The sequence below is a fragment of the Myxine glutinosa genome, chromosome 1 (genome assembly GCF_964187855.1).
Source record: "Myxine glutinosa chromosome 1, kmMyxGlut1.1, whole genome shotgun sequence".
NCBI classification, from domain to species: domain Eukaryota; kingdom Metazoa; phylum Chordata; class Myxini; order Myxiniformes; family Myxinidae; genus Myxine; species Myxine glutinosa.
Genome location: NC_136261.1, coordinates 234,810,709 through 234,826,736, shown reverse-complemented (window position 1 = coordinate 234,826,736; position 16,028 = coordinate 234,810,709). Strand labels below are relative to the sequence as shown.

Here is a 16,028-nt window from a genome sequence, read left to right as displayed (position 1 = left end):
GACCTTCTCAGAATCCGCAATCTCCTTCCGCCTCATAAGCTCCTTCCCTTTGGCACATTGCCAAATCTTCTCAGACCTGCGTGATCCTCAGCACACCGAACTTGTGCAATACAGGCTCCTCTCCTCTGCTCACTTGACAACCCTCCACCCCTCGAGGCATCCATAGTTCTACCCCTCTCTCTCCATTGCCTGGCATAACCCCATTATTATGTGCCTTTGACACACTCACCACCCGGTGCATCCAGTGGATTGTTACAGGAGGTTTGAGACACATTTCATGAACTTAATCCCTCGCTATCTACCACAATGCACCATTGCATCACCCTCCATATGGTACATATTCAAACAAGGCAATCCTTAAGCTACATGTGCCAGCTTGTTAGATCCAGATTTGCTAGCTACTCTTACACAGGACATACTACTCTATACATTTCCAAATGTACAAAGGCAATCTCTAACCCCTCTCCAAACCTAACTATATATATATATTGTTGTGGATATGAGAATGTTTTTTTATTTTGTTGTTGTGGTAAAATGTTGTTGTAAAAGGTTGTTGTAAAATATCACCCCTCCTCCCTCCGTTTGTGGTTGTATAAAGGTCAAAGGGCGTTTCCGTAGTTAGTCCATAAAACATACATGCAGGACACGATATATCTTTTTTGACAGTTATATCCTTATTATGTGTATTAGTGTAAGGCTGTGTCTTCCATTAATTGAAATACTCCATTGCACCAGTGAAAGAGAATAGATTCCCTTTCCTTCCCATCCCCAAAACCTCCATTTCCATATTACATCCCCTCTCGTCACTGCTGAGCCCTCGATTCCCAATCACCTCCCCTCCAATAACCGCCATTGACCCTGTGCTTTGAGTCGGAGAAGAAAGGCGTGTCTCCACCTCGTCAGAGGGGAGGAGGGGCGTGCCCGCCCGTCGTCATCCAAGGCGGAGCCCGAGGGTCGCGCGACCAACCAGGGCCGAGGTGAGCACCCCGATGGGCGTGTCCAAAACGCCGGGGGCGTAATCGCTGGAGGCGCTATAAAAGGCGCAAAACGGAAGTGGTCACGAGGAGTTGGTGAGAGATGCACTCTGAGTTGGTTGCCAGTAGAGGGTCTGAGTCGGTTGGTCACAAAGGGTTGGTCTTGGTGAGAGAGGTCTGAGTTGGTCGTCAAGAGAGTGGTGGTAAAGAGTGAGGGACCAAGAAAGAGTTGAGGTTGAGGGTTTAGACGAGTGGGACAAGGCCTGGCAAGGCAAGTGGAGGCGGCAGCAGCAGCGACACCCGGCAGCCGCTTGGGGCCTGGGCGGCGGTTTGGAGCAGGGCCGAAAAGGAACGGCGGCTGCTAAACGCGCCGATCGTGCTGCATGACCCCCCTTTGGACCTCCCTCTCCCTCCAGCCCTCCACATCCTGCGATTCCTGCAATTCCCCGCGTGAGTCAGTGTCTTTTGTTTGTTCTGTCCTGGGATAAGTTAAGCCTGTAGATAAGCTAGTATTTGCACTGTGTCACCTGCGTCTTATGTGTTGTAAATAAACTTAATTGCTCCTTTTTGCTTGTGTGTGTAAATAATAAACCCCATTACTCGTCTGTACGTCTTCTCGTTTTAATTCCTTTTTCCTCTTGCATTGCGTCGTTTTTGTCTTTTCCCTCATTGAGCAGCTACGGTGCGATACGGCCAAAGTTCTGGGTGAATCGGGTGAGTTTTGTTAGGTCGCGGTCTTACACCACCGCTCGGTCTATAACATCTGTCCGCGACCTGTAACAATTGGTGTCGGGGAGTGAGATCGATCCAGAGCGCGCTTCACGCGCTCAAAATTATAAAGTACCGAAATTTATTTTGTTTTATAAAGTAAAACCCGAATTTTGAAATCGCGCCATGGCTGTTCAAGGCGACGGGATGCCGGTGGGAGAGATAGAGGGGTTAGAAGTAACCCAGGACTTCGGGGAAGAAAGGGAAGAGGAGAGCAATGAGGTTGTTGAGGGTGTATCAGGTGCACAAAATGGCGCTCTCGCGCACGTGGTTACAGCGGCACCAAATTTAGCCACGCCCATGGTCGCGGTAGTCGAACCCGAGATGCCAATGGATTTGAACCTGTTTATGAAACAGATGATGGCCTTTATGGTAAAAACAGACGATAATTTCAAAGGGATGGAAAACAGGATGGGGGGCCAAATGGGGGTAATGGGGAACCGGATGGATGCTCAGGGTGAGCGATTGGAGGGCCAAATGGGGGTAATGAGGGACGGAGCGAGGGCTGATAGTGAGCGATTGGGGGGCAAAATGGGAGAAATGGGGGAACGGCTAGAAGCTAAATTTGAGGGGTTAGACAATGGGTTAGAGGGGGTGAAAAATGGGTTAATGGGGTTAGAAAATAGGATGGAAGACAAATTGCGGGAAATAGGGGAGCAATCCGCCCGGGAAATCGAACAGATGGGGAACCAGATGGAGGAGATACGACGAGGTGTAAGTGAGGAGGTTTCGGGGCTACGCGAGGAGGTAAAGCGAGGTGAAAAGCGTATAGAGAAAGAGGTGAGAAATAATACGGCAAAGTTACAAGGGGGAATAGAAGATCTGACGGAGGAGGTGGAACAGCTGACGGAGGGACAAACGAAGTTAGTGGAGCAGGTTCAAAGGAACACTGCGGTACTAGGAGGGTTAAAGGCGACACAAAAAGAAATTAAAAACGAATTAATAGCGACGCAGAGGCAATGTCAGATGGTACGGGAGGAACTGACAATGAGGGTGGACGAGGTGACAGAGATAATGGAGACAAAGGACCGGCAGGTGAGGATGCACTTAGAGACGGTTACGGTAGCCCTAGAGGACGAACTTGAGGAGACGCACCGAGAAATAAAAGAGGTTAAACAAAAATTAGAGGAAGTGGAAGAAGAGGTGAGTGAAATTAAGAAGGGACGAACAGAAACTAAAAGAGAAATCCAGGAGGAGGTGATGGAATATGTGCAAGGTCGGTGCTCAACTCATAATGTGATGCTCACTAACCAAATAAAAAGTTTGCAGGTGGCAAAGGAGGTGCGGAGACGAAGTACGGAGGTGAGTGGCAATGTATATGATGTGAGGAAAGCTTCAGTCGGCTTGGGGATTGCTTTGGATCCGGGTGTTCGTGAAAGGCCGTTGGTGAAGTGTGCGACAGGTCTGGTGTGCGAAAAAAGAGGTGTGCGAGAATGTCCGACCATGGGGTGTGTGAGGAAAAAGTGCACGCCGAGGAGTGAGTGTGCCGTCAGGAGTGAGTCGGTCATAGCGCGTGTGCGAGGGAGCACAGGGAAGCGCGGTGTGGTGAGTGTTACGGAGGAAGTAACGAAAAAGTGTGCGCGGGAGGATGCGCGAGAAAGGTGTGTAACGGACGGGTGCATGAGGAAAGAGTGTGCCGTCGAAAGTAAGGGTGAGTGCGCTGTCAAGAGTGGAGGTGAGAGTCGTGAGAGTGAAACGGAGCGTGAGTTGGTTATGACAGGTGAGCGAGGATGTACACCTGGAATGGAAGGATGCACACCTGGAATGGTAGAGCGTGTGTGGGAAGGCACATTTGAGTTGGTAGTGAGGCACATGGTTGGGTGTGCGAATGAGAGCACACCTGTGATTGTCACAGAGGAAGTGACCGAGGAGGGGGCGCGAAGAGGTGTGTTGGTGAGGTGTGCGACCAACGAATGTGTGCCAAAGTGTTCGGTGGTCAGGTGTGTGACCAAGTCGGCGAGCGGAATGAGTGTACCGAGGTGTATAAGGAAAGGTACGAGGAGAATGGGAACAGCTGCATGTATGAGCAAGAAAGGGGTAGCGTATGCTTGTAAGAATCCAGGTGAAGCGTCGACGGTAACCAGGCTAGAGGTTAGAACGACTTATAGCCGACTCGGGCCCTCGGTGCGCGTCGGGCAGCTTCGCGTGCCGCGAGAACCAGCGGGGATCCGAGCCACGGCGGGTTCGAAAGGACCGCCGTGCGCGATCCACGCTGGGCCTCGCGTGGAACGGCCGCGTCCGGGCTCCACTAGACGGAGCGGGCCGCCCGATAGGAAGGGTCGTCATGGCGACCACTTTCTATTGAGACGTGCCGGCAGGTCGAGATCGGGACATTGGATGGCTCCACGCCGAGGTGGTGCGTGGGATCTCGGCCCGGGTAAGCCCCCGCCCCTGCCCCGAATGCGGGACGTATCCAGCCGCTGGCACAAAAGAACCCGCGTTCATGGCTCGGCTGTACGAAGCCGAGCTTTCGAAGGAAATTGCGCACCGAGAGGATGTAATAAGTAGACGGGTGATGAGGATAGTGTTTTGGCCCCGAAATTAGAAAAAAGCAAAATTTGATGATGGTATGGGTAGATTTGGCAGTAAATGGAAAATTTTTGAATTGTTGGATTTGGACGAGCGAAATTGATAGTGAGAGATGCCCCGATGTGGTGGGATGGCAACTCTGTCATCCCTCACGAGGTGGGGCAAAGGAGCTATAGTTTATGGGGTGTATGGCAGTGAAAACTAGCCCGGGTGGGTTAGGTTATATGGATAGGGCCCTAGAAGATGACAGTAGGTAACGTTAAGTTTAGTTAGTGACTGATACCTGTAGTGGGGACGCAGGTAGATTAGTGTGGATGATAATGACGTGGGAGCGCAATAGTTAAAGGGACGACTGGGAAGCGCAAGTCTCAGAGGGGAGTAGTTAGCTGAGATGATGCCGTGTGTGTGAGGATTGAACAGGTGTGATTGAACAGGTGTGATTGAACAGCTGTGATTGCACAGGTGTGCAACTGAACAGGTGTGTGGAGCAGTGTATGAGGGAGTAGTGGTGATTGTGTGTTGTGTTGACCAACTGGTCCAGGAAGAGGAGGAGGGTGCAGGTGGCACCAGGTAGGATTGCACAGGTGTGCAACGACAGGTGAATGAAAGACAGGTGTATGGAATAAATGGTATGGAGTATTGGAATGGATGGTCGTGGAGTGAGTATGGTGGAAATTGTGGAGTGGAGTGGATGGTGCGAAGGTGTGAATGGGGGAAGAGTGGACCCCCATCACGGATACCCGGGGCGGGTAGTGCAAGTGTTAGGTAGAGGGTATAGGTAAATTGTGGTTGGATATTGGCATCTGTGGTGCGAGGTGAAAGAATGGTATTTGGATGGGTGCATTAGTGTCGTGGAAATGGCTGGGCGTGTAGCCTGTTAGTGTGTGTAGTTGGTTGGGCGCTCCACCACTGTGAGGATGTCGGCCAGGTGAGGCCGCAGGTGGGCTCTGGGAGCCGGTAGTAGTTGTTGTGGATGGGGCCCGAGGATCCGGAGGACGGACCCGGGTAGCCCAGTGCCAGAGGACACCGAGTGGGGTGACAGAGCCAGGAGGGGCCTGCCCCAGTTAGATAGGTTAGGGTGAGGAGCTAGGTAAGCTCGGGTGGCAACTACAGTGGTGGAGGTGTGCAGGTGGGTAGACCTGCTGGGAGAGTTACACGTCGCAGCCCAGAAATTGTGCGAGGGCACCGGGAGATGAATCGGGGGAGTGAGACCCCAAATTGAGAAGCACCACAGTTTGGGCAATGGGAATTGGTTATTAGAACCCATAGTGTAAGTTGGCCAATGGATTGGCAGGGAAAGACCCCGGGTAGTGTAAAGTGTGTTAAAGTCATTTAGAAAATAGTTAGGATGAAGGATCTCCTCGCACCATCTGCATCCACTCACCTGAGGTGACAGGTACTCCACACCATGCCATGTTTAATTATTTTTGATGCAAATGTTTTGGATTGTGAGACGCATCATAACGTGGGTGTGACATTGTGCTTTGATGTTCCATCTCTGCCTCCTTATGAGGATTGATGATGAATTTGGTGATGGCAAATTTTGGATAGAGGGATTGTGGTGACGAATTTGGTATAGAGGAAATATGGGGAGACGTGACAGTAGTGACGAATTTGTAAATGTGTAGATTTTTGTACATATGGGGTAAGGGTAGGGGGTAGGTGACAGGGGGGTGACGTACGGTAGGGACGAGCTTTCTCACTTCGCCCTCCGTACGCATTTCGCCTTGCATTGCCTTATTGATGTGTACCCTTGTGACCTTACCCCTCGCTCAATTGTCTTTCCCCTTTTGTCTCCCACATGACCTGTGCGCCATTGGGTGCCGAGGGGAGCGTGCGTGGGTCGGCCATTGTGCGCCCGAAATTCCCAGAACCAGCTGTCTGCATCGATGCACCACATTATGGACCACATGCCTGTGGCCGAGCACCACTTATGGACCCCATGGGTTGGGGCATGGCCCCTCTGCTGGAACCGGCCATGAGGGCCTGAAATCTTGCTGGCGGACCTTGGCCACAGGGCACCGATGCCCCACAGGTGAACCACACTAGTCGGCCCTGTGGGCTATAAATAAAAGCAAATAAAAAGGACACATTGGGCACACTTTATTGAAAATAGGCCGCCAGTAAGCAAAGAAAAATGAAAATGACAACATCTGGAAGACAAATAATAATCACCAGCAGAGGGAGCCGAAGAGCAAGAGACACCTGCAGGGTTAGGGGTTGTTGAATTTATTTTTATTCATTGAACAATGGTGACTGCACCGATTGGTGCTTGGGTGTGTATTGGTGCGGTTTTGGGTGCGTTCATGGTGCGTCGATGCAGAGCAGACTGTCTCCCCCCCAGAAAGAACAATTACAGGTCCTTGGTTAGTTTTGTAAATAAAAATAGCGTCAATTGTAAATAATGCTTCCCACTGTCAGTGTATAGTTTGAAGACCATTCCGCAATTCGGTTAACTGTGGGCGTAAGTCTGTTAGGCAGGGTGCAATGGAGCAGCGGGACACATTTATTATGTTTTAAAACTGTCGCACTCAGGGTCAGGTTAAAAGTAGAGGGAACTACACCTACGTGCCACACTAAGGTAAAAGTAATAGGCCCGGGACGTGCCTAAGGGGAGGAGGGTGCAGTGTTGTGGATATGAGAATGTTTTTTTATTTTGTTGTTGTGGTAAAATGTTGTTGTAAAAGGTTGTTGTAAAATATCACCCCTCCTCCCTCCGTTTGTGGTTGTATAAAGGTCAAAGGGCGTTTCCGTAGTTAGTCCATAAAACATACATGCAGGACACGATATATCTTTTTTGACAGTTATATCCTTATTATGTGTATTAGTGTAAGGCTGTGTCTTCCATTAATTGAAATACTCCATTGCACCAGTGAAAGAGAATAGATTCCCTTTCCTTCCCATCCCCAAAACCTCCATTTCCATATTACATCCCCTCTCGTCACTGCTGAGCCCTCGATTCCCAATCACCTCCCCTCCAATAACCGCCATTGACCCTGTGCTTTGAGTCGGAGAAGAAAGGCGTGTCTCCACCTCGTCAGAGGGGAGGAGGGGCGTGCCCGCCCGTCGTCATCCAAGGCGGAGCCCGAGGGTCGCGCGACCAACCAGGGCCGAGGTGAGCACCCCGATGGGCGTGTCCAAAACGCCGGGGGCGTAATCGCTGGAGGCGCTATAAAAGGCGCAAAACGGAAGTGGTCACGAGGAGTTGGTGAGAGATGCACTCTGAGTTGGTTGCCAGTAGAGGGTCTGAGTCGGTTGGTCACAAAGGGTTGGTCTTGGTGAGAGAGGTCTGAGTTGGTCTGAGTTGGTCATCAAGAGAGTGGTGGTAAAGAGTGAGGGACCAAGAAAGAGTTGAGGTTGAGGGTTTAGACGAGTGGGACAAGGCCTGGCAAGGCAAGTGGAGGCGGCAGCAGCAGCGACACCCGGCAGCCGCTTGGGGCCTGGGCGGCGGTTTGGAGCAGGGCCGAAAAGGAACGGCGGCTGCTAAACGCGCCGATCGTGCTGCATGACCCCCCTTTGGACCTCCCTCTCCCTCCAGCCCTCCACATCCTGCGATTCCTGCAATTCCCCGCGTGAGTCAGTGTCTTTTGTTTGTTCTGTCCTGGGATAAGTTAAGCCTGTAGATAAGCTAGTATTTGCACTGTGTCACCTGCGTCTTATGTGTTGTAAATAAACTTAATTGCTCCTTTTTGCTTGTGTGTGTAAATAATAAACCCCATTACTCGTCTGTACGTCTTCTCGTTTTAATTCCTTTTTCCTCTTGCATTGCGTCGTTTTTGTCTTTTCCCTCATTGAGCAGCTACGGTGCGATACGGCCAAAGTTCTGGGTGAATCGGGTGAGTTTTGTTAGGTCGCGGTCTTACACCACCGCTCGGTCTATAACATCTGTCCGCGACCTGTAACAATATATATATATATATATATATATATATATATATATATATATATATATATATATATATATATATATATAGTGAGTCAAAAGTAGCGTCCGATTTCTATATATATATATATATATATATATATATATATATATATATATATACATTTCTGTCAGTTGATTGTTTGTTTGCCATTTGTATTAGTGTACAAGAAGGTAGAAATAAATGAATGACATGCTCATCTAGCCATTTATTCGGGGGAAAATTCGCCAGAACAGAAAACCGAAAAAACAGAAATCGGGTGCTACTTTTGACTCATGTTACGGATTCGTCACTTCCATTGTTGTGGTTTTCATCCACTGTAAACATTTTTGATTCCATGTATTATTATTGTTGTCGTTTGAGGGAAATATAAATTATTATTTTCAAAAGGTGAAAAAGTTAATGTTTTAAATGAAACTGGAACCGGGCGATGACGAAGAGGAAGAAAAGAAAAAGAAGGCGGAGCGAGGGAGTTCGACAAGAAAGCCAAGCTGCTTCGAGTTCTGAAGCAAACGTTGACGAACGGAAGTCACTAGCGAACTTCGGGTTTCCCGGGAAAGGGATTCGTGCGACAGAGTTGTTATCGCTGTGACAGATCAACCTGCGTGTCAGGTTTTGCGGTGGATTCCGAGGAGAATCATCGTCGGGCCGTTACGCCTCGAGAACGGGCCGTCGGCCATTTTGACTCGCGCGCTTTGCACATCGCGCAAGGTCTTTGCTTCGCTTCAGCCGTTTTCACCGCATTCAGACGTTTATCTGGTGTGTGTGTGTGTGTGTAACCTGGATTTTGAAGCTAAATCTGCGGTTCGCCGACTGTGAGCCGTGAAACGTCCATACCCGAGGGTGTGATTTCCCAGTCGCCTAGAGGGCGCCTTTGGATTTCCCAGTCGCCTTGAGGGCTTCTTTGCGCAGCTTTGGCCGCGTGACTGTGACTGTCATCCGAACGGGATTCTGGTCTTGATTAGACATCGTTCTGACGATTGCTGGAGCGGATCGACTTTGGCTTGAAGCCGGGATCGACTTTGGCTTGAAACCGGAATCAACTTAGGTTTGAAGCCTGGAAAGAGACATTGGGAATGTTCTTGTTTCACTCAATTGGAGCACAGTGAGTTATATATTACGAAACTGATGGTACCATCATAGGATATATATTGATTGTACTTTTGATTAATATTATTGTTGTACTGTTATTCTTGTGTGATCTTAATACAATATTTGTTTGTTGGTAACAATTGGTGTGGCTTCACCATTGATCTTTGACATACAGAATAACACATTTTTCTGCCGTGACTCCTCTCGGGCTCGGAGGTACACCGTGACCGGGGGTTGGGGAGGAGCACGTAACACTCAACGTGTGTGTGTGTGTGTGTGTGTGTGTGTGTGTGTGTGTGTGTGTGTGTGTGTGTGTGTGTGTGTGTGTGTGTGTGTGTGTGTGTGTGTGTATATATATATATATATGTGTATATGTATATGTATATGTATATTTATATTATATATATAAATATATATATATCCTGTTGTGCAGATTTGGGGTTGGTGACTCGAAGAAGAAAGGGGAATTGAAGGACAGAGTTAGAGCAGAGGAGGCAAATATGGGACAGAGTTGGGTTGGGGGAGGGTAAGGAATTGAAGAACAAAGGGGTTGAATACCCTTCCACATCAAATCATGAGTATGTAAGTGGTAACCGTATACTGCAACTAAAACACCACCTAAGTCACTCGTAAATGATTGGTGACAGGCAGCAAGAAGCAGGAGATTTAATTAAAAATTCAAGCATAGAGTCTATGGTTAGCAAGGATGGGGAAGAAACTTGCAAAGCTAATCATAACAATGAAGAGGTTATTTTTGGTTTAAATTGTGGAAATAGCTTTTCATTGGAGTTTTGTCAGTTAAATTATTGTGTATAGGGTGTTGCGAAATAAATGATACTTTTTCCCCCCAGATTGTATTGACCACATGTTGCAAAATAAATGATACTTCCCCCCTCGCCCCCCCCCCCCCCCCGCCAGATTGTATTGACCACATGTCCGCGATTTTTTAATTCAAATTTCGCGTGCATCATGATGTCGCGCACGTTGCCTGCGTGTTGTCTCCGTCATATTTGCGACTAATATTCGTGTCTTTGCTGAAATCTTTTAAAAGTCGACTTCAAATGGTTTCTGAAGCAAATGGTGGACATATTGACACGTATTAAACGTGAGTTTTTAATTTTTGAATGAAATAAAGCCTTTGGTTGGATTTTCATCTGATTGAAACTTCATTTCATCTTTGGGGAAAAAAGTATCATTTATTTTGCAACACCCCTTACATTTTATCGTTTGCTTTGCAGGAAGTTTTGATGTTACTTCTATGCCAGTCGTTAAATGTCAATTTTTAACCTTTGCCTTTTTTTCAAAAGAATTTATACATCTTAATCATTCCTAATGCCTCATTTACACTTACTTTTATTGTTCTAAAATTTGGCCTTTTTCTGATGGACCAGGGATATGATGGACTCAGATGCTCGGCATGATGATTTTCGAGCCAAAGTGATCCTGGAGAACCTGGTGCAGGAGTTGTTGAGAAAAGCTGATCAGCTCATGGGGGATGATGTGTTTGTGCTTAAGTTGAAGTTGAAAGGCTATGCTACACAGCTGAAGGTAATGTGTTATGTATAAGTGCAAAGTTCTCCAGAACATGTTTATCACAGCAGAGATGTTTCCAATTATTAAATGCTGACCAAGTTGGAGAGATATCCCAGAGAGGGCATCGAAAATTGTCAACATGTTTGGCACAAATTGTCAACAAAATTGCCAACATGGAGTGGGGCATCCAGGTACAATGATGCATTGCATTGTACCTGGATGCCCCACTCCCCGATGGACATGTACAAGGATATACATAGACAAAAATTAGCCTTTTCACGTTCCTTCTTCACTGTCTGCACCAATTTCAGTTCCTCTACTTTTTTCTCAGCATACAGTTGTGAGAAAAAGTTTGTGAACCCTTTATAATTTTAATGTATTTCTGCATAAATTTGACCTAAAATATGATCATATCTTCATGTAAGTCCTAATCTATATATATAAAACACAGTTTGTGTGTGTGTAATGTTACCGATAGACTCCTAAACGGAGAGGCTCACGTGCTTGATATTTGGCATAGACATGGCTATTGAGCCTGGGAAGAACATGGCCGACCTAAAAAAAATTATTTCATAATATTTTTTTACCATATTTTTACCTCAGCGCATTTCAGCGAGGAATATTATGCACGGAATCTGACCGGTGGCAGAGCAGCGCGGTGATTCGCTCAGAGCGATCACGTGATGTTCCTTGCCGCCATTAACTCAGTTATGCGTTCGCACGTATTTCAGAGCGAAAAGCGATTGCATTTTTTCACATTTCAGCGAGGAACATTGCCATTCACACCACATAGGTTTTTTTTTCTTTCATCTTTACGAGATCCATATTTTTTAATCATATTTACCTCAGCGCATTTCAGCGAGGAATATTATACACGGAATCTGATCAGGTGTGGCAGAGCAGCGCGCTGATTCGCTCAGAGCGATCACGTGATGCTCCTTGCCGCCATAAACTCACAGTTACGCGTTCGCACGTAATTCACACGTTCAAAACAAACGAGATCCGCGAAGCGATTTGGTCAAGTCGTGCTAACCAAGATGGCGATACGGCGCCTTCACTTTTCACGGAGTATGAGCGTTCTATATATTTTCAATTCAGTGCGCCCGACTCGCTCACGTACTTGATTTGTGGCATAGACATGGCCATTGGGCCTTCACGGTGTAATTTGTGCGAGGCTTTTGTCCGAGTGAGCTTGAGTCGAGAGGGCGAATGTACGGGTTGGGAATGTACGGGTCTCCCTTCCCCCGCCCGGCAACGCCGGTACTGGAGGGCGTCACAGGATCGGTGAGTCTCCAAAATCCGCTTTGTGCTGTTGCGAAGATGCAGGACGATGTCGCGATTGTTGTGCTGCTCTCCGACCATGAGAACTGCAACGTCATTGTTGACTGGCCCTCCCCTTCCCTCCCCCTTCCCCCTCCCCCCTCCATCCTCCCTTCCCCCTCCACCCTACCCCCTCCCCTTCTCCCCTCCCCCTTTTTCCCCTCCCCCTCCCTTTTCCCCCTCCCCCTTCCCCTCCCTCCTTCCCCGTCCCCTTCCCCCCGTCCCCTTCCCCTTCCCCTCCTCCCACCCCACTCCCCCTCCCATCCCTCCCCCTCCCCCTCTCCCCCTCCCCCTCCCCCTCTTCTCCCCTCCCCCCCCTCTTCTCCCCTCCCCCCCCCTCTTCTCCCCTCTCCCCCTCTCCTCCACTCCCCCCCGTTCCCCTCCCCTTCCCCCTCCCCTCCCCTTCCCCACCCGGCAATACAGGGTACTTCTGCTAGTCTACTTTATAAGAGAGCTGTTGGTCTGTCTATGTGTGTGTCTGTGTATCTGTGTCGCCATTTTTCTCAGAAATGGCTGAACGGATCTTCGTCAAACTTTCAGAGGTTCATCAGTGAGTGCTTGGGAGTGTTTTAGGCTAAAAATTAAAAAACTTCTGAAATAAAAAAGTTCGTTTTTTTGGATTAAAAAAAAATCGCTCAATAGTGCCTAAGCCTTTTTAAAATTAATGACAGTTATATACAAGAACACATTCGCATAAATAAATACAAAACAATCACCAAACATTTGAACACAAATAAATCGAACAATTCTGGAAGTGTACGAAGGTGGTAGTAAGGCTTCTTCTTCTTCCTGATCGGCATCCCACTCAACTCAGAAACGTGATGAACGGCACATTCACCAGCATATATTCAACGAAAAGGTGATGAACCCCCTTCCACTCCCTTCCTCACCCCTCCCTCTCCTATCCTCCCCCTCCCCTCCTACCTCCCCCCTCCCCCTCCCCACCCGGCAACGCCGGGTACTCCTGCTAGTAATAGATAAAGAGAACCTGATTAAACAAGAAGCATGCAAAACAAATCTACTTATTTTTCTTTCTTTTTTTTTGAGCAAAATGATCCAACATCCAATTTCTGTCAGAAAAAGTATGTGAACCTTGAGGTTAATCAGCTCAATTAAGGGGGTAATTACAGTCGAGTGTTTCAATCAATTGGATGAAAATCAGGAGTGAGTTTGGGTGGCCCTGCCCTATATGAAAAACTTTGTTTGTCACCATCGGAGTCTGTCTTCACCACACAGGTTTGTCAAAGCGTGTCATGCTCTGATCAAAAGAGATTTCTGAGGACCTCAGAAAAAAAGTTGTCGATGCTCATTGGTCCAGAAAGGGTTACAAAACCATTTCTAAAGATGTTGGGCTCCTCCAATCCACTGTCAGGCAGATAGTGTACAAATTTAGAAAATTCAACACCATTGCTACTCTTTCCATGGAGCGTTCTTCCAACGAAAATCACTCCAGGAGCAAGGTGTGCAAGAATCCAGGAGGTCACAAAGAACCCCAGGGTAACATCTAAGGATCTGCAGGCCTCTCGTGCATTGGCTAATGTCAGTGTTCATGACTCCCCCAGCAGGAAAACACTGAATAATAATGGTGTACATTGGAGGATAGCAAGGAGGAAACCACTGCTTCCCATCTCAAGTTTGCCAAAGACCACCTGGATGATCCAGAAAGCTATTTGAAGAATGTTCTGTGGACAGACGAGGCGAAAGTGGCTGCAATCGAAAATCAAACACTACATTCCAACATGAGAACCTCATCCCAACTGTAAAGCAATGGTGGTTGGAGTATCGTTGTTTTGGGCTGGTTTGCTGTCTCAGGACCCTGACACCTTCATTGAAGGAACCATGAATACTGGATTGTACCAGCAAATTCTACAGGAGAATGTCAGGGCATCCATCCATGAGCTGAAACTCAACAGAAAGTGGGCCGTGCAGCAAGACAATGATCATAAACACACAACTAAATCTACAACAGAATAGCTTTGTTTAACCAGATGCTCTTTGTCTATTAGATGAAGATCTGATCATATTTTAGGGTCAGGTTTATGCAGAAACAGAAAATTCTAAAGGGTTCACAAACGTTTTCTCACCATTGTACCTTCGAGCAGTGAAGTAGAGTAAAGAGTAGAAAAAGCAATGAAGAGTAGAAAAGCGGGAGGGCCGACGGGAGTTGTGGGAGATATGTTGAAGGCAGCAGGAAGTTGGGGTGTGAAGAGAATGGCAGAGATCTGTAATCTGGTGGTGAAAGAAGGTCGCATTCCAGTGGATTGGGAACTGAGTACCCTCGTCCCTCTATACAAGGGGAAAGGTGACCCTCTAGAGTGTGGCTCATACCGAGCGATAAAGTTATTGGAGCATGGAATGAAGGTATTGGAAAGGGTGTTGGAGAGGAGGATAAGGAAGAAGGTGAAGATCGACGAAATGCAGTTTGGATTTATGCCAGGAAGAGGAACGAAAGACGCGCTCTTTATTGTGAGGCAGTTGCAGGAGAAGTACATGGAGAAGAGGAAGAAGTTGTTTCTTGGGTTTGTTGATCTGGAGAAAGCCTTCGATAGGGTTCCACGCGAAGTATTGACATGGGCATTGAGGAAGTTAGAAGTGGAGGAATGGTTGATCAGAGTGGTGATGGCAATGTACAAAAGAGCGCGCACAGCTTTAAGGACGAAGGACGGGAACAGTGGTGAGTTTGAGGTGAAGGTGGGAGTGCATCAGGGGTCGGTACTAAGTCCACTACTATTTGTAGCTGTGATGGAGGTGCTGGCTCAGACCGTAAAGGAGGGTTTACCGTGGGAGTTGTATGCAGATGATCCGGTGTTGATTGCGGAAAGTATGGATGGACTGAAGGAAAAGATGAACAAGTGGAAGGAATGTATGGAGACAAAAGGTCTGAAGGTGAATATAGGAAAGACGAAGGTGATGGCAAGTGGTAAAGCATGTGGTGAGGTGGAAAGAACTGGGAAGTGGCCATGTGCTGTGTGCAGGAAGGGTGGCGGCGTGAACTCAACTCCATTCAATGTACAATGTGCGTTGAGTGGGTTCATCAAAAATGTAGTGGTCTGAGAGGGTCATTAACCAGTGTGGCAGCTCCATTCAAATGTAAGGTGTGCACAGAGAGAGCTGCAGATGGAGGGAATGTTCAGTTGGATCTTGGAGACGGCGTGAAGCTGGAAGGTGTGAAAACATTTTGCTACCTCGGAGACATGCTGAATGGAGAAGGTGGATCAGACTCGGCAACGGTTGCTCGAGTGAGATGTGCATGGAAGAAGTTTCGGGAACTGAGTGGCATGCTGATGAGGAGGGGAGTGTCATTGAAGCTGAAGGGAAAGGTGCATGCTGCATGTGTGAGAAGTGTTATGATTTATGGGAGCGAGACATGGGTCATGAATGTAGAGCAGCAACGAAGGGTGGAAATGCGAATGGTTCGGTGGATGTGCGGAGTGTCGTTGAGAGAGAGGAAGACAAATGATGAATTGCGAAAGATGATGGGAATAGAGCCTGTGATTGATGCTGTGAAGAGGAACAGGTTGAGATGGTTTGGTCATGTGTTGAGGAAGGATGAAAGTGACTGGTTGAGAAGAGTGATGGAAATGAATGTAGAAGGAAGTAGAGGACGGGGAAGACCGAGAAAGACTTGGCTAAAGATGGTGGAAGAAGAAATGCGGGCAAGGGGGTTAACAAGGAGAGATGCAGAAAATAGGGCAAAATGGAGAAGATTGTCATGGGGACCGCAAGGCTAACCCCCGCTCTAGCAGGGAAAATGGCCTTAAAATGCATGTTGTTGTAAAATGCATGTTGTTGTACCTTCAAGCAGTAGTTCCCAAACTTTTTTGTCCCCAACCCAAAATTTTAAATCGTGAATATAGCAGAAAAATTATAGAGTGAATATATCAGAATG

General features: G+C 47.7%; 1 protein-coding gene across 5 annotated transcripts in view; it reads left to right on the top strand.

Annotated features, from left to right (window-relative positions):
- LOC137435087 (signal transducer and activator of transcription 5B) overlaps positions 1 to 16,028 on the top strand; it is a 189,485-nt gene that overhangs the window by 80,433 nt on the left and 93,024 nt on the right. For 2 of the 5 annotated variants that reach the window (XM_068128543.2, XM_068128533.2), the window contains exon 3: positions 10,678 to 10,834. The exons of 2 other annotated variants lie outside the window; for them this stretch is intronic. In XM_068128543.2, the coding sequence (XP_067984644.1) occupies positions 10,678 to 10,834 (157 nt within the window). Of the gene's footprint in view, positions 1 to 6,276; positions 6,307 to 10,677; positions 10,835 to 16,028 lie in introns of those variants that run through there. One more of the 5 variants, XM_078785147.1, reaches the window with a different exon arrangement.